This window comes from Solanum dulcamara, chromosome 7, assembly GCF_947179165.1.
Source record: "Solanum dulcamara chromosome 7, daSolDulc1.2, whole genome shotgun sequence".
Classification (NCBI taxonomy): domain Eukaryota; kingdom Viridiplantae; phylum Streptophyta; class Magnoliopsida; order Solanales; family Solanaceae; genus Solanum; species Solanum dulcamara.
Genome location: NC_077243.1, coordinates 5,427,969 through 5,447,557, shown reverse-complemented (window position 1 = coordinate 5,447,557; position 19,589 = coordinate 5,427,969). Strand labels below are relative to the sequence as shown.

Sequence of the window (19,589 nt, the reverse complement as noted above, 5' to 3'; positions counted from 1 at the left end):
TTAAAAGCAAAAATTAAAGATTAAAGTACAATCCCCCCAAACCCTCAAAAAAAAAAATTATAAAATATTTTCCTATCTTACTCCACCACTTTCTCTCACCATACCCCCTCCCCCCAATTTTTTAATTTAAATTTTAACTTTTAACTTTTTCTATAAAAGTTTTTAAAAAGAATTCTTATTTAATCCCCCCTCAAATAATAATTTAGATATTAGTTTAATTTTTAAAAAAAGAAAATTCCATCCGCCCCACCTAATTCTCCGCTTCCAGTTTTTTTTCCTTCATTTTATGTTAGATATATACATATGATTTTAGGAAAGTATTTTTTACTTCTCGCAAGAATTTTATTACAATATAATTTTTATTTTTTATTATATTTGGTACGCAAGAAGAAAAAAATATTTTCTTAAAAATATATGTACATATCTAATACAAAACAAGAAAAATATATAAAAAATAATTAAGAGCAGAGAATTCGATGGGTGAGTATAATTTTATATATTTTTAAAAATAAATAAAAATAATAAGAACTTTTTAGGAAGGAGTGGTGGAGGAGGAAAGTATGAATTTTTTTTAAAAATATTTTTGTTATATTTGGTACGTAAGTAGAAAAAATATTTTCTTAAAAATATATGTACATATCTAATACAAAATGAGAAAAATATATAAAAAAAATCAAGAGAAAAGGATTAGATGGGTAGGTATAATTTTATATATTTTTTAAAATAAATAAAAATAATAACATCTTTTTAGGAAGCAGAGGTGGAGGGAGTGAAGTATGAATTTTTTTAAAAAATATTTTATATAAGAATTTTTTAAAAATAAAAGTATGGGGATTGTTTGAGGTGTGGGCGTGGAGGGGGGGGGGGAGGGGTTGGAATTTTTTTTTAAAATTTTATTTTATTTTATTTTTCTTAAATTTTTTTTTTGGGGGATAAATATACTTTAGTCTTTAACTTTTAATTAATATTTATAGTTTATTTAATTTTTGTTAATGTGAAATATTTTATCCATGTGACAACGTTTTTGCAAAAAATAGAGAGAGTGTATTATATACACCAGTAGGGTGTGTTTCTCAAATTTATAAGTGATAGTTTAGGTATGAAACTCACGTTTTCAATAATTTAGGTATGAAACTAAAAAAAGAGCTAATTTACATGTGTTTTTGGCACTATCTCTAAAAGTTTGATACAAATTCAAATTTAATTAAATCAAATGCTGATATCATACTTTCGAATCAAAATATAAAAAATAGTAAAAAATAAACCCATTAAAACTAAATATTAGTGACGAATTATAAATTAGCTAAATTATAACTATTTAATTAATATGTGTTTGCTTATTCGTCTAATTTTTAGAGTTAATTATAAAAGGGTTACACTTTAATCTACCATAACGTTGAACTTATTTTGTTCGATTTGATTTAAGTTTAAATTTTCCATGAGGGTCTCCTAGTGCATTAACTTTAGAGATATATTTTGGACTCCTTGTATCTTTGACTAAACATAAATAACTACTACTTTCATAAATTATTTATCGTAATTTTTTAGAGTTTGAAACATAAAAGAACAATAAATACTAAGTATAAAGTAGAAAAAAATAATTAATTTTATTTTAAATTTTTAAAATGATAATATTTGGGGAAAACTAATATTTATAAAAATCAATTACGTGAGATGGAGGGGAATGAGAGTAGCAAGTAGAGTTGCAAATTCGCAAAAATGCGTATTGGTAAACACAGAACAGTCCATCCTTATAATGAAGTGAACTGTTGGCTCTCTCTTTCTTGAATACAAGTTTTAAATGCTAAAGCAATTCAAAAGGCAAATATTATTTTGATGCACTGAGACAACAATTCCTCAATAAAAGACATTAATTCCAACATTCAAACAACTTCAATCCAAGCAGAACAATAGTAATGTAGCACATTGCAAAAGACTAGAAACTTAAAGCATAAAGCAATTCATATGCACTTCATGTAGATTCATCAGGTAAGGTCGCAAGCCAAGCAGTAGGTTGCATCCCAGTTTGGTCGTGCACAGTTTGAAGCAGAGGAGGCAGCATTTGGTACAAACCCGCAACATCCTTCAATCCAGTCCCACCTTCACCGCCATTGCTTTCACCTCCATTAGCGCCTGACCAAATGCTAATCTTTGGTTGCATACAGTTCACTGCTTGAACGTTGAGTTGGGCTATTTCCGTATAGATACCGTTGTTGATCATCAAGTAGTCTCGGAGGGCAGAGTAATTGTGATTCAATTCCTTGAGAATGGATCCTAAGTACATGGCTTCTGCTTTCCCAATCTCTGCTATTCCTTCCGCTTCCTTCTGCTTTGCGTTCAGCTCACTGTTTGCAGCCTGCTGGCGAGCATAGAATTCAGTATCTGCGATTGCTCTTTGTGCCTCTGCTTTCTTCTGGCTCTCGAATAGTGTGGCTTCCGCTTCTTTCTGTTGCTTGTATAATTGTGAGTTTGCCTCTTGCACCTGTTTGAATTAAGAGAGTAGGCAGTTTAATTACAACAAATATTAAAAGATCATTGAGATTTAAGGGGTTATATATCTATATGAACTAGAATACTACTACTCATCTGAACTATCGTAACACCCAATCTCAAATCTTTCAGCTACCAAAACAATGTTACGTACTATACTACATAAGGTACAATAATTAGTATTGCAGGCATTCTCTGCAAAAAAAGATGTACATAATGTACTACAAAATAAATAAGGTACAATAATATACTCCTATATAGTATTTTCTTCCTTAATGCAGCTAAACAACAAGTAGACATAAATTGAGATAGAGGAAATAGTAAGGAAATACCTTAATATCGTATTCAACATTAGACTTGCTGAGAAGATCAGCCTTGAGCTTAGCAGTCTGAGCAAGAACCTTTCTTCTTCTCCACTTCCATTTGCAGCTCTGCCTCTCTTATTGCCACTGCCTTCTCGGCTTCCACCTCCGCCAGCCTGGCAGTCTGAGACCACCCTGCTTTCTTCCTTGCCAGCTCAGCACTCGCCTCAACAACCTCTGCTTCTCTTTGGTTTTCAAATACTCTTAACTTCAATCTTGACTCTAACTTCTTCTTTTTTGCCTTCTCCTTGCCTTCTGGTCGATATGATCATTGTCTCAGCATCAATCTGAGCAGCATTCTGCTTTGTCTCTCCATCTCTTTGCTTTGAACCTATCTCTCCTTTCATCCTCGCCTCCGCTACATCTATCTATACTCACATCGAGATAACGAAAAGAAAGCAGAAACAATTAAGAGTCGTTGAGTTAATGTACTACCTAGTTATGCATAAATTTACAAGAGTGAATAGGTTAAAACCCTCATAAACTATCACAATTTTGCGAGTTTCACACCTAAAGTACTATTGGGTCTACTAAGACAAAATGTTGGGATAACTTGATGAAAGACAAGTTGAAGCTGAGAAAAGTTTATAAAACGAGTCTACATGGAAGTTCATGGTAGTACTTTAGACGTGAAACTTGCGAGTAACTTGATTGTTACGTAGAAATTACTTACTTTAAAGACTTTTTTCTTGTCTCTATAGTAACTATATTGTACATGTATGAGTAATATATATATATATGTATTATTTTTCCACCATTCAATATTTATTATGAAAGTATATACAAGACAATGTAGAGTTTTTTTTAATAAGATTAACTTGTTATAGCAGGTAATTTATTTTATTTTTAAATTACCAAATTAGATTTACTGATAATATATAAAGCAGTTTTACATACCTTGGCTTGGATGGCAGCTTCCATTTGAGTCTTCTGGCCAAGGTAAGAGAAGTACTCATGGCCAGGGACATCTACAAGTTGTTTAACATTAGCATTATAGATATAAATCCCAAATTGATTCAATTCAAGTTGCACTTTCTCAAATACTTCTTTCTTGAACTCTTTGGTTCCCTTGAAGATTTGTTCCATAGTTATTGAAGCAGCAAGAACACGAGTTTCTCCCTCGATAATTCCCTTTACCAGTTCTTTAACATGATTTGAATTCTTGTCATGATTAGATACATGCTGCGCATACTTAATCAGGCTCTCATAGTTTTCGTCCAATTGTGAAAACTGCAGGGAGAACAAAAGGGAGTTTTTCGGCACTCATAGCTTGGACTTCGAACGAATAGTTTACTGGGGATATGTCTAGCCTGGTGCATTTTTGAAGGGGCCATAAAAAGTGCTTCTTCTTCAGTCTAATTTCTTTTATGCCACTTCCGGTGATGGCAAGGATCTCCGATGGACCAGCTACTATATATATAAGAGCGATCGATAAATTATTGATTTTTGATAGTTTGTAGAGCAGTCCTAACCAAAATCGAATTATATATATAAGAGATTCCCAGTCCTAAACCTTGTGGAATAATAATAATTAGTATGACGAAAGAAGTGGGAAATATGGTTCTAGTAATCCTTGTGGTGCGCTGATTACAGAGGCAGAAGGCCGTTACGTATGTACGGAAAAGGCGGACGAAATGAAAACCACTTTGTTAGTCCTACTCAATTTTGAAGTAGTATAGGTAGGTTTCATGAGATTCTATATTATCTTCTTCTTTTTTTCCGATTAAATTTTGGTATTTTATTGATGAAGTAATGAGTATAAAACACCACCTTATACCACCTCGGACAAAGCTCATTCCCTACATGGCTCAATCGACTAGGAAAGAAAACAAACAATCAAAAACAAACACCTAACACTTTGAACCTCCATGTCCCCTCTATCCCTTTGCTGGAGTTACTCTCAAATATGGACATTTTAGTTTATCATTTACATGCTTCTAGAATCGCTTTTGCCTCTGCTACAGAGTTAGTGGTGTTTTCAATAACAGTTCCCTCTACATACAGTAAATCCCCTATTTCATTCCTCAAACAAAAGGCATAGTAGTTTATACCTGGATTTCCCCTAGAAGCCCCATCTGTATTGTATTTTAGCCAATCTACTGGTGGGAAATCCCACAATACTCTTGTTACCTTCATCTTGGGACTGTAACCTTCCAATTCTTTAATCATATCTGGCAAATTACTAGGACATTTCCTATTAGGCTTCCTCATTTGTAGCATCATGAAAATGTTCCTAGTAATATTATGAATGACTCTTTGAATTGATGTCTTTTTTCCCTCATGCTTCATTCTATTCTTCCTTCTCCAATGTTCCCATATTATAAAGCTATGAATCGCTCGATAGTATGGTCTCATTGCTTTTTTAACATCTCTCTCCCACCATAACATTATCACTTCCCTCAGGTGCAGTCCTTCAATGTTAAAACCTGTAAAAGAACAAAAATAAGACCAAGTTCTGTTAGCTAAAAAAGATCCTAGGAAGACATGCGCACGTGTCTCCTGAGTAGGTCTTTCACAACACCAACACCTAGATGGACCTACCAATCCCCATCTTCTCAATCTGTCATCTACAGGTAATTTGAATTTTCATAATCTCCACATTGTAGATGCCACTTTAAAAGGGATGCCTTTCGTCCAGATCCACTTGTAAATTTTATGTTCTCCTTTTTTATGCCTTATATACTGCCAAGCTGATTTCACAGAAAAGGTTTTTTTATTGTCCATCATCCATACTGACTTATCTAACTCAATCATTTGTCTGGGAGATTGAATATTATAACTGATATGCTCTACTAGCTCCTGTGGCAGTATATCATTCAAAACTTCTACCCATTTCCCTCTCTTTACTAATTTATCAACTCTTTTGTAGTTGTCTTCCCATTGATAGTCTTCTCCTGTAATGGTGTACAAGTTTCCTATTCCCATCCAGTTATCATGCCACACTGATGCTGATCCCTTTCTTAGTAGCCAAAAGATTTGATGCTCAATAAGGTCTCTTGTCTGTAACATTTTCTTCCACACCTGTGATCCTCCATTTCCTATTCTCCACACCACTTCATTTGCATGCTCTTTTTGACAGTACTTATTCCTCATATACTCACTCCATAGTGATGGCTTTGTTCGAAAATTTTACCATAATTTGTAAAATAGGGCCATTGATACATCTTCTATTAGTCCGAATCCTAGTTCCCCCTCCTTCTCCGACAAGCATAAATTGTTCCAATTTCTCCAATGTCTTACTCTCCCTCCAACATAACTGCTCCAAAAAAATTGTGGCATCATTTTTTGAGCTTGATTAAGTACATTCATGGGAGGATTCATGAATGATAGGCAATGAATTAGACTGTTTTGGAGCACATGTGTTATTAGACTAGTTCTTCCTCCATAAGATAGCAATTTCCTTTCCATGCCTGAATTTTTGAATCAATCCTTTGTAAAATCTGCTGATAATATGCTTTTTGATTTCTTTTATAGAATATAGGACATCCCAAGTAAATGAAATGAAATTTCTTTCTTAGGATTCCTGTTCCTACCTCAGCTATCACTGTTTTTCCTTCTACAGAATGATGCATATAAATAATACTCTTTTCCTTGTTTATTTTCTATCCAGAAGCATCTTCATATCTCTTCAAAGTATCTGTAATCATATGCATTGTTCTCACTTCTGCCTTGCATATTATAATCATATCATCTGCAAATGCCAAATGATTAACATTTAGACTACCTCTTGGCATTCCAAACCTCTTAAAATCTTTCTTCTCCATAAGAGCGTTTAGGGATCTAGACATAACTTCAGCTGCCAATATAAATGGGGTAGGTAAGAGAGGATCACCCTGTTTTAAGTCCTCTAGAAGATTTAAAGAATCCCCTTGGTTGTCCATTTAGTATAATCGAGTACCAGTTGTTACTGATTAGTCTGAACACCATATGAATAATCCTTTTCCCCAAAATCTATTCTTCTTAATACCTTAGTCATGAATATCCATTCTACCCTGTCATATAAGCTTTCATCATATCCAATTTTATAACTAGATTTGGTAGCTTTCCTCGCTTTCTAATTTCAATAATGATTTCTTGCACTAATAGCACATTATCTACTATACTCCTTCCTTGCACAAATCCTGCTTGTTCCAGAGAAATAATCTTAGGTAACACTGCCTTAAGTCGTTAATGAATAATTTCTGAAAAGATTTTTTATTCACGAAATTACTTAAAGAGATAGATCTAAGATTGGAGAAAATATTTACATTAACTTTCTTAGGAATGAGCACTAAATTCGTATGGATTATAAACCTCGACAGCTCTGCCCCTCCAAATAAAGGCCTGATCATACTGTAAATGTCCTCTCCAGTGATGTTCCATGTTTGATGATAGAAAGCTTCTGTCATTCCATCCGATCCTCCTGCACTATCCTTATTTCTTCTCATGACTACTTCTTTGACTTCATCTACTGAAGACATTCCCTGAAGTTGCTCTTTTTATTCCTCACTAATCACGGCTGGTAGTTCATTTAACATTTCAAATTCATTCCTATGTACTTGTTTTGTAAACTGCTTTATGTACAACTCTTCAGCTGCCTTTGCAATGTCTTCTTGATCCTCTAACCATTCCCCATCATCATTTTGGATTTTGTTCACTCTAAGTCTGTTCCTTCTCCCCTTGATTATTGTATGGAAGAACTTTGTGTTTCTCTCCCCATCCTTGAACCATTCCATCCCTGCTTTCTATTTTCAGAATTCCTCCTCTCTAGAAAGTTGGTTTTTAAGCTCCGCTTCAGTTTTATGAAGCTATTCCTTGTTGGCTTCTGATGGATCTATCTCAAATTGAGTTTTCTGAACTTTAATGAATTCCTTCAAAGTGGTTATCTCCTGAAATATATTCCCAAAAGTATCTTTACTCTATTTGGCCAAAGCTTTCTTTAATCCTTTTAGCTTATGATGGAATAAGATAAAAGGATCCCCTTCAAAATCTGCTTTCCAGTGTTGCTTTGCCACGTCCTTAAAATAACTTTCTCTTAACCCAAAATTAAGAAATTTAAACGGTTTCACAATTATCTCCTTAGTGGTTTTGAATATTATTAGAAGAGGTTTATGATCAGATCTGCTGCTCACTAAATGCTCCACCTCCAGTACAGGGAAGAGATCTTGTAATTTATCATTGTCCATCACCCTATCTAGCCTTTTAAAAATGCTCTCTACATCTGTTCTATCATTCCACCAAGTGTATTTACCTCATTTCAATCCTTTATACTCCAGATTACACACATTAATATAATGATTTAAGTCCCTGACTTTCCTTTCGAATACTGGTAGACCCCCTACCTTCTCTTCTTCATTGCTTATTACATTGGAATCTCTCCCTATTAGCCAAGGGGCATTGATACTATCTGCCAACTCCTCCATGGATTTCCATAGCCTTTGTCTTTCACCTTGCGTACATTTAACATATACAATTGATACCACCACTTCTGTTCCCAACCCTTGGTTCTGAAGTTTGAGAGTTAGCAGCTGCTATTCATCTCTTTCTATAGAGCATTCCAGTGTTTCATCAATAAATGCCCAAATTTTGCCATTCACATTTGCCAATGTATGTTTCATCTCTAGCTTACTTCTGAAAACCACTAGTTCTTGCTTTTCCTCAAACGATTTTGAAAGACCCACAAAGTAAAATTGGTTTCTTTTATGAAGATTAATAAGTCTAGTAAACGTCTTTTGAGTGTTTACTGATCTAATATTTCAGATTAAATGGAACTTTTTATTACCAAATAGCTAAAGCTGTACAATGTCAAAACAGTGCTGCGATTTAACAGCCAAGCAGTGATAAAAAAACAACCACTACTGCATCGAAAACAACTTATAATCTATGATTTAGAAGTAGGGGATTAAGGGTAGAAATTCACAGGAAAGTTTAAAGTTCTCATCATTTGTTCCACAAATATCCATTCAAGGGAATCATATGGTTTTTTCATGTCCTCCTCTAATATGCACCTAGGTGAAATCCCTTTTCTACCATAGCCGTTTGCTAATTCATGACACAGTTAAATATTATAACTAATTATTCACTGAATAAAAGTAACCTAATAGTGTGTGGACATGCCAAAAATTTATTCGCACGTCTTCATATACATTATTTCAAAATCCATGAAAAACATCTTCAATCCAAGCAGCACTAGTAATGTAGCACATTGCAAAATAGTACTCATATATAGTTCAAGACCAGAAAATTAAAGCATAAATAAGTAACTAATGTGGAGTTCATTTAGATTCAGGTAATGTCCCAAGCCAAGCAGGAGGCTGCATCCCAGTTTGTTCGTGCACAGTTTGAAGCAGAGGAGGCAGCATGCGGTACAAACCTGCAACATCCTTCAATCCACTTCCACCTTCGCCATTGTCACCGCTATTAGAGCCTGACCAAATGCTAATCTTTGGCTGCATACCGCTCACTGCTTGAGCGTTGGTACTTGCAATTTCCTGATAGATACGGTTGTTGATCATCAAGTAGTCTCGTAGGGCAGGGTAATTGTGATTCAATTCCTTAAGAATGGATCCTAAGTACGTGGCTTCTGCTTTCCCAGTCATTTCTACTCCTTCCGCCTCCCTCTGCTTTGCATAAAGCTCACTGTTTGCAGCCTGCTGACGAGTATAGAGTTCAGCATCTGCGCTTGCTTTTTGTGCCTCTGCTTTCTTCTGGCTCTCGAATAGTGCGGCTTCTGCTTCTTTCTGTCTCTTGTATAATTCCGAGTTCGCCTCTTGTACCTGTTCAAAAGTTAAGATGTATATATATTTAATTAGAACCTAAAGGTTGAAATGTAGTTCTGAAATACTAATGTTTATTTCTATATACCTGTCTATATGAACTAGATTAATAATCTTGATATTGAAAAAGCTAATTGGTTATTGAAATACTAATGGAATGTAATATACCAAAAGAACAGAGAAAGTAACATCACTTGATATTAGAGAGAGTTTTACCCCATTATTGGAATTTGTTGTAAAGAAATGAATTTTGGGAGTAACAAGCATGCGGTGTACAATAATTGGAAGAAAAAAAAGTACTAGTTACCTTAACATCGTATTCAACAGTAGCCTTGCTGAGAAGCTCAGCCTTGAGCTTAGCAGTCTCAGCAAAAGCTTTCTTCTTCTCCACTTCCATTTGCAGCTCTGCTTCTCTTATAGCCACCGCCTTTTCGGCTTCCACCTCCGCCAGCCTGGCAGTCTGTGACCACCCTGCTTTCTTCTTTGCCAGCTCAGCAGTTGCCTGTACAACCTCTGCTTCTCTTTGGTTCTCAAAGATTTTGATTTCAGTCTTTACTCTAATTTCTTCTTTTTTGCCTTCTCCTTGCCTTATGGTTGATATAATAAATGTCTCGGCATCAATCTTAGCAGCATTTTGCTTTGTTTCTCCATCTCTTAGCTTTGAACCTATCTCTCCTTTCATCCTTGCCTCCGCTACATCAATCTATCACATCATAAACCAAAAGAAAAAATTGAAAAAAGGAAAGCCGAAACAACATAGAAGATTCGGCCAAACTCAATAGTTTTTGCTCACACTTGTTATTTAACTAAGAATGACTTATTTAAAGGTGGTAATATTAATCACTGAAACATTGGGAGAGTTCGATGGGTCATGTTTTCATGAATTAACTGACTCACTCATTTATTAACTCAATACATTTTGACCATTTAATTAATTAGTAAGTAATGCTACGAACCTTGGCTTGATTAGCGGCCTCCATCTGAGTCTTTTGGCCAAGATAAGAGAAATACTCATGGCCAGGGACATCTACAAGTTGTTTAACATTAGCATTATAAATATAAAGCCCAAATTGATTCAATTCAAGTTGGACTTTATCAAATACTTGTTGCTTGAATTCCTTTGTTCCCTTGAAAATCTGCTCCATTGTCATGCAAGCCGCAAGTACACGAGTTTCCCCTTCGATAACCCCCTTCACAAGATCTTTTATATGAGTTGATTCCTTTTCACTATTGGACATAAGTTTTGCATACTTAATCAAGCTCTCGTAATTGGTCTCGTCCAACACTTTTGGCCCAATTGTGAAAACCGCAGGGAGGTAGAAAGGGAGTTTTTCCGCGCTCATAGCTTGTACCTGGAACGAGTAGTTCACCGGGGATATGTCGAGCCTAGTGCATTTTTGGAGGGGCCATAAAAAATGCTTCTTCTTCAGTAGTATTTCAGGTATGCCTTTTCCCGTGATAGCGAGCATTTCCGATGGGCCAGCGACTATATACTTTGGAATCCCCATGTCGAACTATAGATGATGATCGTTATAGAGAGCAACAAATTAAGACTATTGATATGATGATCATGCAATTAATGTTACGGTATAATATATATAGAGTGGGGAAATACCGTAGGAAGGTGCTAGCTAGTAGTGATTATTAGGGCTGAGGCAGTTATGTGAGTACGAAAATAGTGGAAATGAGAGTACTTCTGTTAAAGAGTTTCAAGGCCAAGGAATTGTCCTTCACTGGAAATTTCATCATGTTCCCTTTAATTAGACCCCTGCATCTATAGTGCAACTTAATTTCAATTATATGTAGTTAGCTGCGCCAATCATTAAAAAAGAGAGGATAAAATATAAGTCATAAAAAAACGTATAGACTAGGGTCTAAGGACTCAATTATGAAAATTTATTTGACAAAGTCATTGAACTTTTTTTTATATTAATAAAATCACGCAAGTCTATCCTCCAAAATCACACAACTAAATAAAATTTAAAAGAAAAAACTCATTACGCTTCTTCTCTTTCTTTCCGTTGAGGTAGAAGATATGTGTAACAAGTAATTTCTGGCTTATGCCTATTGAATAGGAGTATTTGTTTTCATTCAAAAAATTAATATTTATTTCATTCAGTTCCACAAAAACCTATCCATTGAAGAGAAGAAAAAAAAGGTGGAGATTTTGTGCAACAACGCAACTAACTTTTTAAAAAATAAAAAAAATAAGTCAATTTTTTTGAATTAAAAAGAGGAAGAAGAGGTATAGTAGTTGATAGTCATTTTCTGTGCAACAATAAACTAGCTTAAGTTAGTGAATTTATTAATACAAAATAAAATTCAGTAACCTTTTTTTCGATAAAATTTTATAGTTGAGTGATATTAATTCAAAAGAAAGAGTCCAACTATATATTTTTTCTATTTGACTTGAAATATTAAAATGGAGAGGCGCTAAGTGATAAAACATATTTTTAGGAGCAGACTATCAAGCAATTATATCCAGTCCAATGAATGATCCTTCCTTTGTAAGAGAGAAGAAATTCTTTGATTATAAATTTACAGTATAGTTACATTAAGGAACCTTCCGGCGTCATAAAAATTATTTGGATATTGTATCAACTGTTTTTGTATTCCCAAAATATTTGGATTTTTGGTCACAAGCACATAATTTTCTGCTTAAAGAATGTGTGACCTTTCATTATAAAAGTACCAAGATGGGTTATTGAGAATTGACACTCAGAAGATGAGCTTTTAGAGGGCATTTGGGAGATTTTAATTTCTCAATTAAAAAATGGTCATGTCTTAAGTTTTCAGTTTCAAAAAATCACCCACCACTTACCAGTAAGCAGTATACAGTATACACCACTCAGGAAATTATTAGAGAAATTTAAAATAAGTGATTCAGCTAGGGGCCAGGGTTGGGAGGGCTAAGGGGGCTGAGGGAGCTTCTAGATTGAGAGTAGGGTCTTGGAATATTGGGACCTTATCGGGAAAGTCCATACAGTTAGTTAAGATTCTTAAGAAGAGGAAGATTAATATAGCTTGCGTCCAAGAGACTAAATGGGTAAGACCTAAAGCTAAGGAGGTGGATGGGTACAAATTTTGGTTTTCGGGCAAGTCGAGGTTTAAGAATGGAATAGGGATCTTAGTAGATAGCGAGCTTAGAGATCAGGTGGTAGAGGTTAGGAGGACCAATGATAGGATGATGACGATTAAGTTAGTCGTTGGAGGGCTCACCCTGAACATTATTAGTGTCTATGCGCCGCAAGTGGGGTTGGACGAGGAGACAAAAAGATGCTTTTGGGAGGACTTGGACGAAGTGGTGGTCAGTATACCGCCTACTGAGAAGCTATTCATAGGAGGAGATTTCAATGGGCACATTGGGTCTGTTTCGACGGGCTATGACGAGGTGCATGGAGGATTTGGCTTCGGGTACAGGAATAGTGAATGAGCCTCACTCTTGGATTTCGCAAAAGCTTTTGGTTTAAGGGTGGCCAACTTGAGTTTCCCAAAGAAGGAGGAGCACTTGGTAACCTTTCGTAGCTCGAGGGCGGCGACACAAATAGACTTCTGGCTCCTTAGAAAAGATGATAAAAGCCTCTGTAAGGACTGCAAGGTCATACCAAGTGAGAATCTTACGACCCAACATAAACTATTGGTCATAGACTTGGAGATAAGAAGGAAGAAGAAGAAGAGGGTCGTGGATGACCGACCGAGGATTAGGTGGGGTCGTTTGACTCCGTCTAGTGCCCTAGAGATGGGGGAGAAGCTGATGGCTATGGGGGCGTGGAATAGTAGGGGGAGGCGAGCAGTATGTGGGATAGGACGACCAGCTGCATTAGGGAAACAGCTAGAGAGGTGCTGCGGGTCTCACGAGGCCGCCATGGTGGGCACCGAGGGGATTGGTGGTGGGATAGAGAAGTCCAGAGAAAGGTAGAAGCAAAGAAGCAGGCATATGTAAAGTTGGTAGATAGCAAGGATAATGAAGAGAAGCGAACGTACAGGAAAAAGTATAAGTTGGCGAATAAAGAGGCGAAGATGGCAGTTTCGGCAGCTAAAACGGCAGCCTTTGAACGCCTTTATGCAGAATTAGAGGAAAAAGGTGGGGATAAGAAGCTATTTAAGCTTGCCAAGGCGAGAGATAGGAAGGCACGCGACTTGAATCAAGTGAAGTACATCAAGAACGAGGATGGTCAAGTACTGGTACAGGAATCCTGCATTAGACAGAGATGGCAGTCATACTTTCACGAACTCTTGAACGAAGGAGGAGACAGAGACTTTGTGTTGGGAGACTTAGAGCACTTGGATAGGCGTCGCAACTTTGGGTATTATAGGAGAATAAAGGTTGAGGAGTTTAAGGGAGCTGCTCGTAGGATAAGCAGGGGAAAAACGACCGGACCTGACGAGATCCCTGGGGAATTTTGGAAGAATGCAGGTAGGGTAGGATTGGAGTGGTTGACTGTGCTGTTTAATGTCATTTTCAGGACATCGAAGATTCCGGAAGAATGGAGGTGGAGTACAATCATTCCCGTGTACAAGAACAAGGGAGACATTCAAAGCTGCAACAACTATAGAGGTATCAAGCTACTAAGTCACACTATAAAAGTGTGGGAAAGGGTGATAGAAATGAGGGTGAGGAGTAGTGTGTCTATTTCAGAGAACCAGTTTGGATTCATGCCGGGGCGCTCGACTACAGAAGCCATTCATATCTTAAGGAGATTGGTGGAGCAGTATAAGGAGCGAAAAAGGGACTTACACATGATATTCATTGACCTAGAAAAGGCCTATGATAAAGTTCCAAGGGAGGTCCTATGGAGATGCTTGGAGGCGAAATGTTTACCTGTGTCATACATTAGAGCGATTAAAGACATGTATGATGGAGCTAAGACCAGGGTAAGGACAGCAGAGGGGGACTCAGAGCACTTTCCTGTTACGATGGGGTTGCACCAGGGATCGATTCTTAGCCTGTTTCTATTCGCCCTGGTAATGGATCAATTGACAAGAAAAATACAAGGTGAGGTGACTTGGTGTATGTTGTTCGCGGATGACATAGTCCTGATTGACGAGACTCACAACGGAGTTAACTACAAGCTGGAGGGCTGGAGACAGACGTTGGAGTTTAAAGGATTTAAATTGAGTAGGACCAAGACGGAATACTTGGAGTGTAGTTTCAGTGGCCTGCCGCGTAAGGCTGACGGAGAAGTGAGGCTTGGTACCCAGGCCATTTTAAAGAGAAGAAGCTTCAAGTACCTTGGGTCTATTATACAGAAAGATAGGGATATCAATGAAGATGTTTCACACCGCATCGGTGCAGGGTGGATGGAATGGAGGCTCACCTCCGGAGTGCTGTGTGACAAGAAAGTGGCACCAAAACTCAAAGGCAAGTTCTACAAAGTGGTGGTTAGACCGACCCTATTGTACGGGGTGGAGTGTTGGCCAATCAAGAAACTTCATGTTTAGAAGATGAGAGTCGCGGAAATGCGAATGATGCGGTGGATGTGTGGGCACACTCGGATAGATAAAATTAGGAATGAAGATATCCGAGACAAGGTGGGAGTGGCATCGGTGGAAGACAAGATGCAGGAAGCGAGACTTAGATGGTTTGGACATGTGAAGAGGAGAGACACAGATGCTCCAGTGCGAGAGGTTGGCTATGGACGATTTCAAGAGGGGCAAAGGGAGGCCGAAGAAATATTGGGAATAGGTGATTAGACATGATATGGCATAGTTGCAGCTCACCGAGGACATGACCTTAGATAGGAGGCTATGGAGGATAGGGGTGGGCGTTCGGTATTCGGTTCGGTATTTTCAAAGTTCGGGTTCGGTAATTCGGTAATCGGTAATTCAAAGTATATACCAAATACCGAACTTTCAAACTTTGGTTCGGTAATCGGTAAATAAAACTTCAGTTCGCTACGGTATTCGGTAATACCATATTTTTTTAATAGTTAATATACAATAAAAATTTATCCGCATTTAATATTTACATTAACCTAAAGAATACATATCTTAACTTACATTTTTATTACTACACCATAATTAAGTAATATATGCATTTTAACTTGCCGAATATCGAAATCGAAATTGCTCGTAAGCCACATTCTACGGAGGAGAAATGATACATCGTAAACAAAGAGAAAATAATTTATGAATCGATACAGAATAAAAAAAATATTACCATGTAATAAAAATAATGAAAAAGAGTGAAAACAAAAATCTCTAATATATCATACATAATTTTTATACATATATTTTTCTTTGAATTATCCAAAAACTCTACATCACTGCACTAATTATTAATTAGTTCCTGCAAAGATATGAAAGAGTTGGAATCTTTCGTTTTCAATGTAACTACCAAACAATTTATGTAGATAACTAACGTGGGAATCATGCAAAGTGAAATTAGAATTCTTAATCAATTGCATAAATTTGAAATTAGAATTTATAATTTTTACATGTATATGAATTAAATTTTAGCAGTTATCCATAATGTACGTGTAAGTGTGCATATAATGATATAATATACGGTAAACGTGGGAAAGTTGAAATGAAAATGGTAAGGAAAATGAAAAAATGAGATAGTTTCCTCTTACTATACTCTTATTTTTTGGTAATTTTTTTTCCAGTTTTTTTGTAAAAAAAAAAAAAAAAAAAGTTCGGTATTCGGGAAATCCCGAATCCCGAAACCGAAATCCTGATTACCGAAACCAAAATACCGAAATATCAATTTAGGTACCGAATACCGAACCGAAATACCGAAATACCGAATTACCGAATACCAAAATACCGAAATAGCTGGTTCGGTTCGGTAATTCGGTTTTCGGTATTTTATGCCCACCCCTAATGGAGGACTCAGACTAAGATAGTGGGCTAGGTGGCCTATCTGTTCTCCATAGTAGTCGTAGTCGCGCTCATTTGTTTTAACATATGATTTTGCATGGGATTAATGCTTATATTAGTTGACCCAGTTTTACTTTGGGTATCCTATTTTATCTATAGTAGTTAATGCTCCTTTATCCCCGATCTTTCCTACCCTAACTCTATCGCTTTATCGCTCTCATTATTCACATCTTTATATTGTTTGCTATATGTCTAGCTTTACTGACATATGTCTTGTTTTCCTTGTTTCTCCTCCCTTGTTCTTCTCTCTTAAGCCGAGGGTCTTTCGGAAACAGTCGCCCTACCTTTAAGGTGGGGGTTAGGTCTGCGTACACTCTACCCTCCCCAGACCCACATGGGGGGACTACACTGGATTTGTTGGTGATGGTGGTGGTCTTGTTGTTGTTGATTCAGCTAGTTCTCTTTTAATTTTGGAGAAATTAGTCGATTCATTTGAATATGAGTTGATATTTTAAATGCAAATAAATTAAAGTGTTAGGGTCAATTTACACGAACCTAAACTAATTTCAAATATAGCCTTCTAATACCGAGTTACATTACAATACTCAAGAGAGAACTTACGTGGCTTTTGGGTTAAGACAAAAGAAGTACTTATTTATTATTGTATATTATCTTTTGGGTTTTGCATTGTTGTTATTATCTCAAGGCTGCTAAGTGCTATATATTTTTATAACAAGTTAACACTATAAACATGGGGAAAACGAGCTTAACTCATTCCATCTCACGTTTTTGAAGTTTGGTGAAATTGCACTTTCTATAAATTAAAGCTTCTTTTGTCTTAACTCCACCATTCATTTCATTCAATAAACCAAAATTAAACTGTTGTTTCTTTGATCAGAAAATAGAGAAATTAAACCATGTCCTCTTTTCCACCCCGCGGTATGGCCCCAAACTTCGATGAGAGTCAATGGATTATTCAAATCCGTCGAACACTTGATGAAGAACTTGATGAATTCAGTGAAGTTCCAGTGTGCATTTTTAACGTCCCCAAGTCCCTAATGATTACAGACCCTGATTCTTACGTGCCCCAAGAAGTCGCTTTGGGGCCTTACCATTATTGGCGTCCAGAACTCTACGAAATGGACAGGTAACGTTGAAATGTATTATGACAGTTTCATTTAAAAGTTTAAATTGTTAGACAACATATTTTTGTTTAAAGGAAATTTCCTTTTTGATTATTGGGTTTTGGTTTGGGTTGGAAGGGGGGGGGGCATGAATTGATAACTTATGTCAGTTATGATATCATGTTGAATGTGTGACACTTATTAAGTGAGCACGTGTTTATTAACTTAATTATGTGTTTAACAGGTATAAACTTGCCGCGGCAAAGAGAACTCAGAAACAACACCAAAACATCAAATTCCAGCACCTTGTTGAGCATCTAATAAAATTGGAGTCTAGAATTCGCTCCTGTTACCATAAGTTCTTGAATTTCAATGGGGAAACTTTAGCCTGGATGATGGCTGTCGATGCCTCTTTTTTGCTTGAGTTCTTTCAAATTTATGCCGTTAAAGAAGGTACGGTTCTAACAGGAGCAATTTCTTCGTTGACTATGTCACATTTAGTTGATGTTTCTGGGAGAAAATCAGCACATAATGCTATTCTTAGAGATCTGGCAATGTTAGAAAATCAAATCCCACTATTTGTTTTGAGGAAAATTTTGGAACTCCAGTTCTCATCTTTAGATTTGGCAGACAATATGCTAATGTCTATGCTAGTGGGAATTTGTAAGGAACTATCCCCTTTCAAAATGGAGGAAAAAATCAGAGAAATTCAAGTCACAGAATGTGCTCATTTGTTGGACTTTTTGTACCAAATGACCGTGCCCAAATTGGAATTAGGAACTTCCGAAATAACAGAAGATCGCGATCAGGACCAAATTGATCTGGATCAATGTGAAAAGAATTCCTTTGGAAAATCAAGTAATGTTAAACAATTTGTGCACGAAGTTTGGAACATACTTGTTAAAGTAAACAGAGGCCCGGTACGTCTTCTTAAACAATTAATACTTTCGAAACCTGTGAAAGTCTTGTTCAAGTTACCTTGGACACTTCTCTCTAATATTCCAGGGTTAAAACTATTAACTTTGCCCATGAAATACCTATGTTTCTCACAAGAAAAAGCAAAAGAGAATCCTGAAAATGAAAATGAAAATAAAAATAGCCCACCTTTAGTGGAGGAAATAGCCATCCCTTCAGTAAGTGAACTTTCTAAAGCAGGGGTAAATTTTGTAGCCACAAATGGAGGAATCACAAGCATAAGTTACGACGGTAAAAACATGACATTTTATTTACCAACTATCAACCTAGACGTCAACACGGAGGTAATTTTAAGAAATTTAGTTGCATATGAAGCGTGTAACGCGTCAGGACCACTGGTTTTTACTCGTTACACCGAATTAATGAATGGGATTATTGACACAAAAGAAGATGTAGCATTGCTTAGAGAAAGAGGGATTGTGTTGAATCGTTTGAAGAGCGACGATGAAGTTGCGAAATTGTGGAATTCGATGAGTAAATCGGTGAAGTTAACAAAAGTCCAGTTGTTGGATAAAGTGATTGAGGATGTTAACAAATTTTACAATGGAAGATGGAGGGTGAAAATTGGGAAACACATGAAGAACTATGTGTTTGAATCATGGCAGTTTCTCACATTCTTGGCGGCGATTATGCTGTTGATGTTGATGACTTTGCAAGCATTTTGTTCAGTGTATAGTTGTGCTCGTGTATTCCGTATTCAAGGCTCTAGCCAGTAACAACAAAAATAACATAGCCAGTGTAATACACAAATAGGGTAAAATGTACGGATCCTCGAACTTTGATGTATGAAGATTGAAGAAATGATGAATTGAAGGATGATTTGTTGTTTAGTATTATACGATTTAGGATTCTTCTATTGATGATTATACTTTGAATTGTGGGAGCATGTTGAGTATTTTATTATCTTGTAATATCGGGTTGTGCTTGTAACTTTGTTCTTATTCATTTTCAAAGTGTTCCCATAACAAAATTTTCAAGCAAACAAGTGTACATCTAAAGTTCGTCATCACACAAATACAGAAGGAAATACGTGATGCTTTTGAAATTATGTAATTAGATGT

The 19,589-nt window shown here is 36.3% G+C and overlaps 2 protein-coding genes and 1 pseudogene across 2 annotated transcripts; 1 reads left to right on the top strand and 2 right to left on the bottom strand.

Annotated features, from left to right (window-relative positions):
- Positions 1-1,972: 1,972 nt before the first annotated feature.
- On the bottom strand, positions 1,973-5,403 carry LOC129893933 (flotillin-like protein 3; annotated as a pseudogene).
- A 3,491-nt stretch (positions 5,404-8,894) lies between these two features.
- On the bottom strand, positions 8,895-11,244 carry LOC129896019 (flotillin-like protein 3). Its single transcript, XM_055971837.1, has 3 exons — positions 10,564-11,244; positions 9,915-10,310; positions 8,895-9,607 (listed from the first exon to the last, which is right to left on the bottom strand). The coding sequence occupies exons 1-3, from the start codon at positions 11,113-11,115 to the stop codon at positions 9,107-9,109; spliced, it is 1,449 nt and encodes a 482-aa protein (XP_055827812.1). The 5' UTR covers positions 11,116-11,244; the 3' UTR covers positions 8,895-9,106.
- Positions 11,245-17,285: 6,041 nt separating this feature from the next.
- Positions 17,286-19,589, top strand: LOC129895496 (putative UPF0481 protein At3g02645). The gene is made up of 2 exons (XM_055971219.1): positions 17,286-17,576; positions 17,798-19,589. Exons 1-2 carry the CDS (start codon positions 17,347-17,349, stop codon positions 19,242-19,244), a joined length of 1,677 nt encoding a protein of 558 aa, XP_055827194.1. The 5' UTR covers positions 17,286-17,346; the 3' UTR covers positions 19,245-19,589.

Coding starts and splice junctions, on each gene's coding strand:
- LOC129895496 (XM_055971219.1), top strand. CDS start 17,347: ATGTCCTCTTTTCCACCCCGCGGTATGGCCCCAAACTTCGATGAGAGT. Junction 17,577..17,797: donor GAACTCTACGAAATGGACAG/GTAACGTTGAAA, acceptor TGTGTTTAACAG/GTATAAACTTGCCGCGGCAA.
- LOC129896019 (XM_055971837.1), bottom strand. CDS start 11,115: ATGGGGATTCCAAAGTATATAGTCGCTGGCCCATCGGAAATGCTCGCT. Junction 10,311..10,563: donor AGGCCGCTAATCAAGCCAAG/GTTCGTAGCATT, acceptor ATGATGTGATAG/ATTGATGTAGCGGAGGCAAG. Junction 9,608..9,914: donor CTGTTGAATACGATGTTAAG/GTAACTAGTACT, acceptor ACTTTTGAACAG/GTACAAGAGGCGAACTCGGA.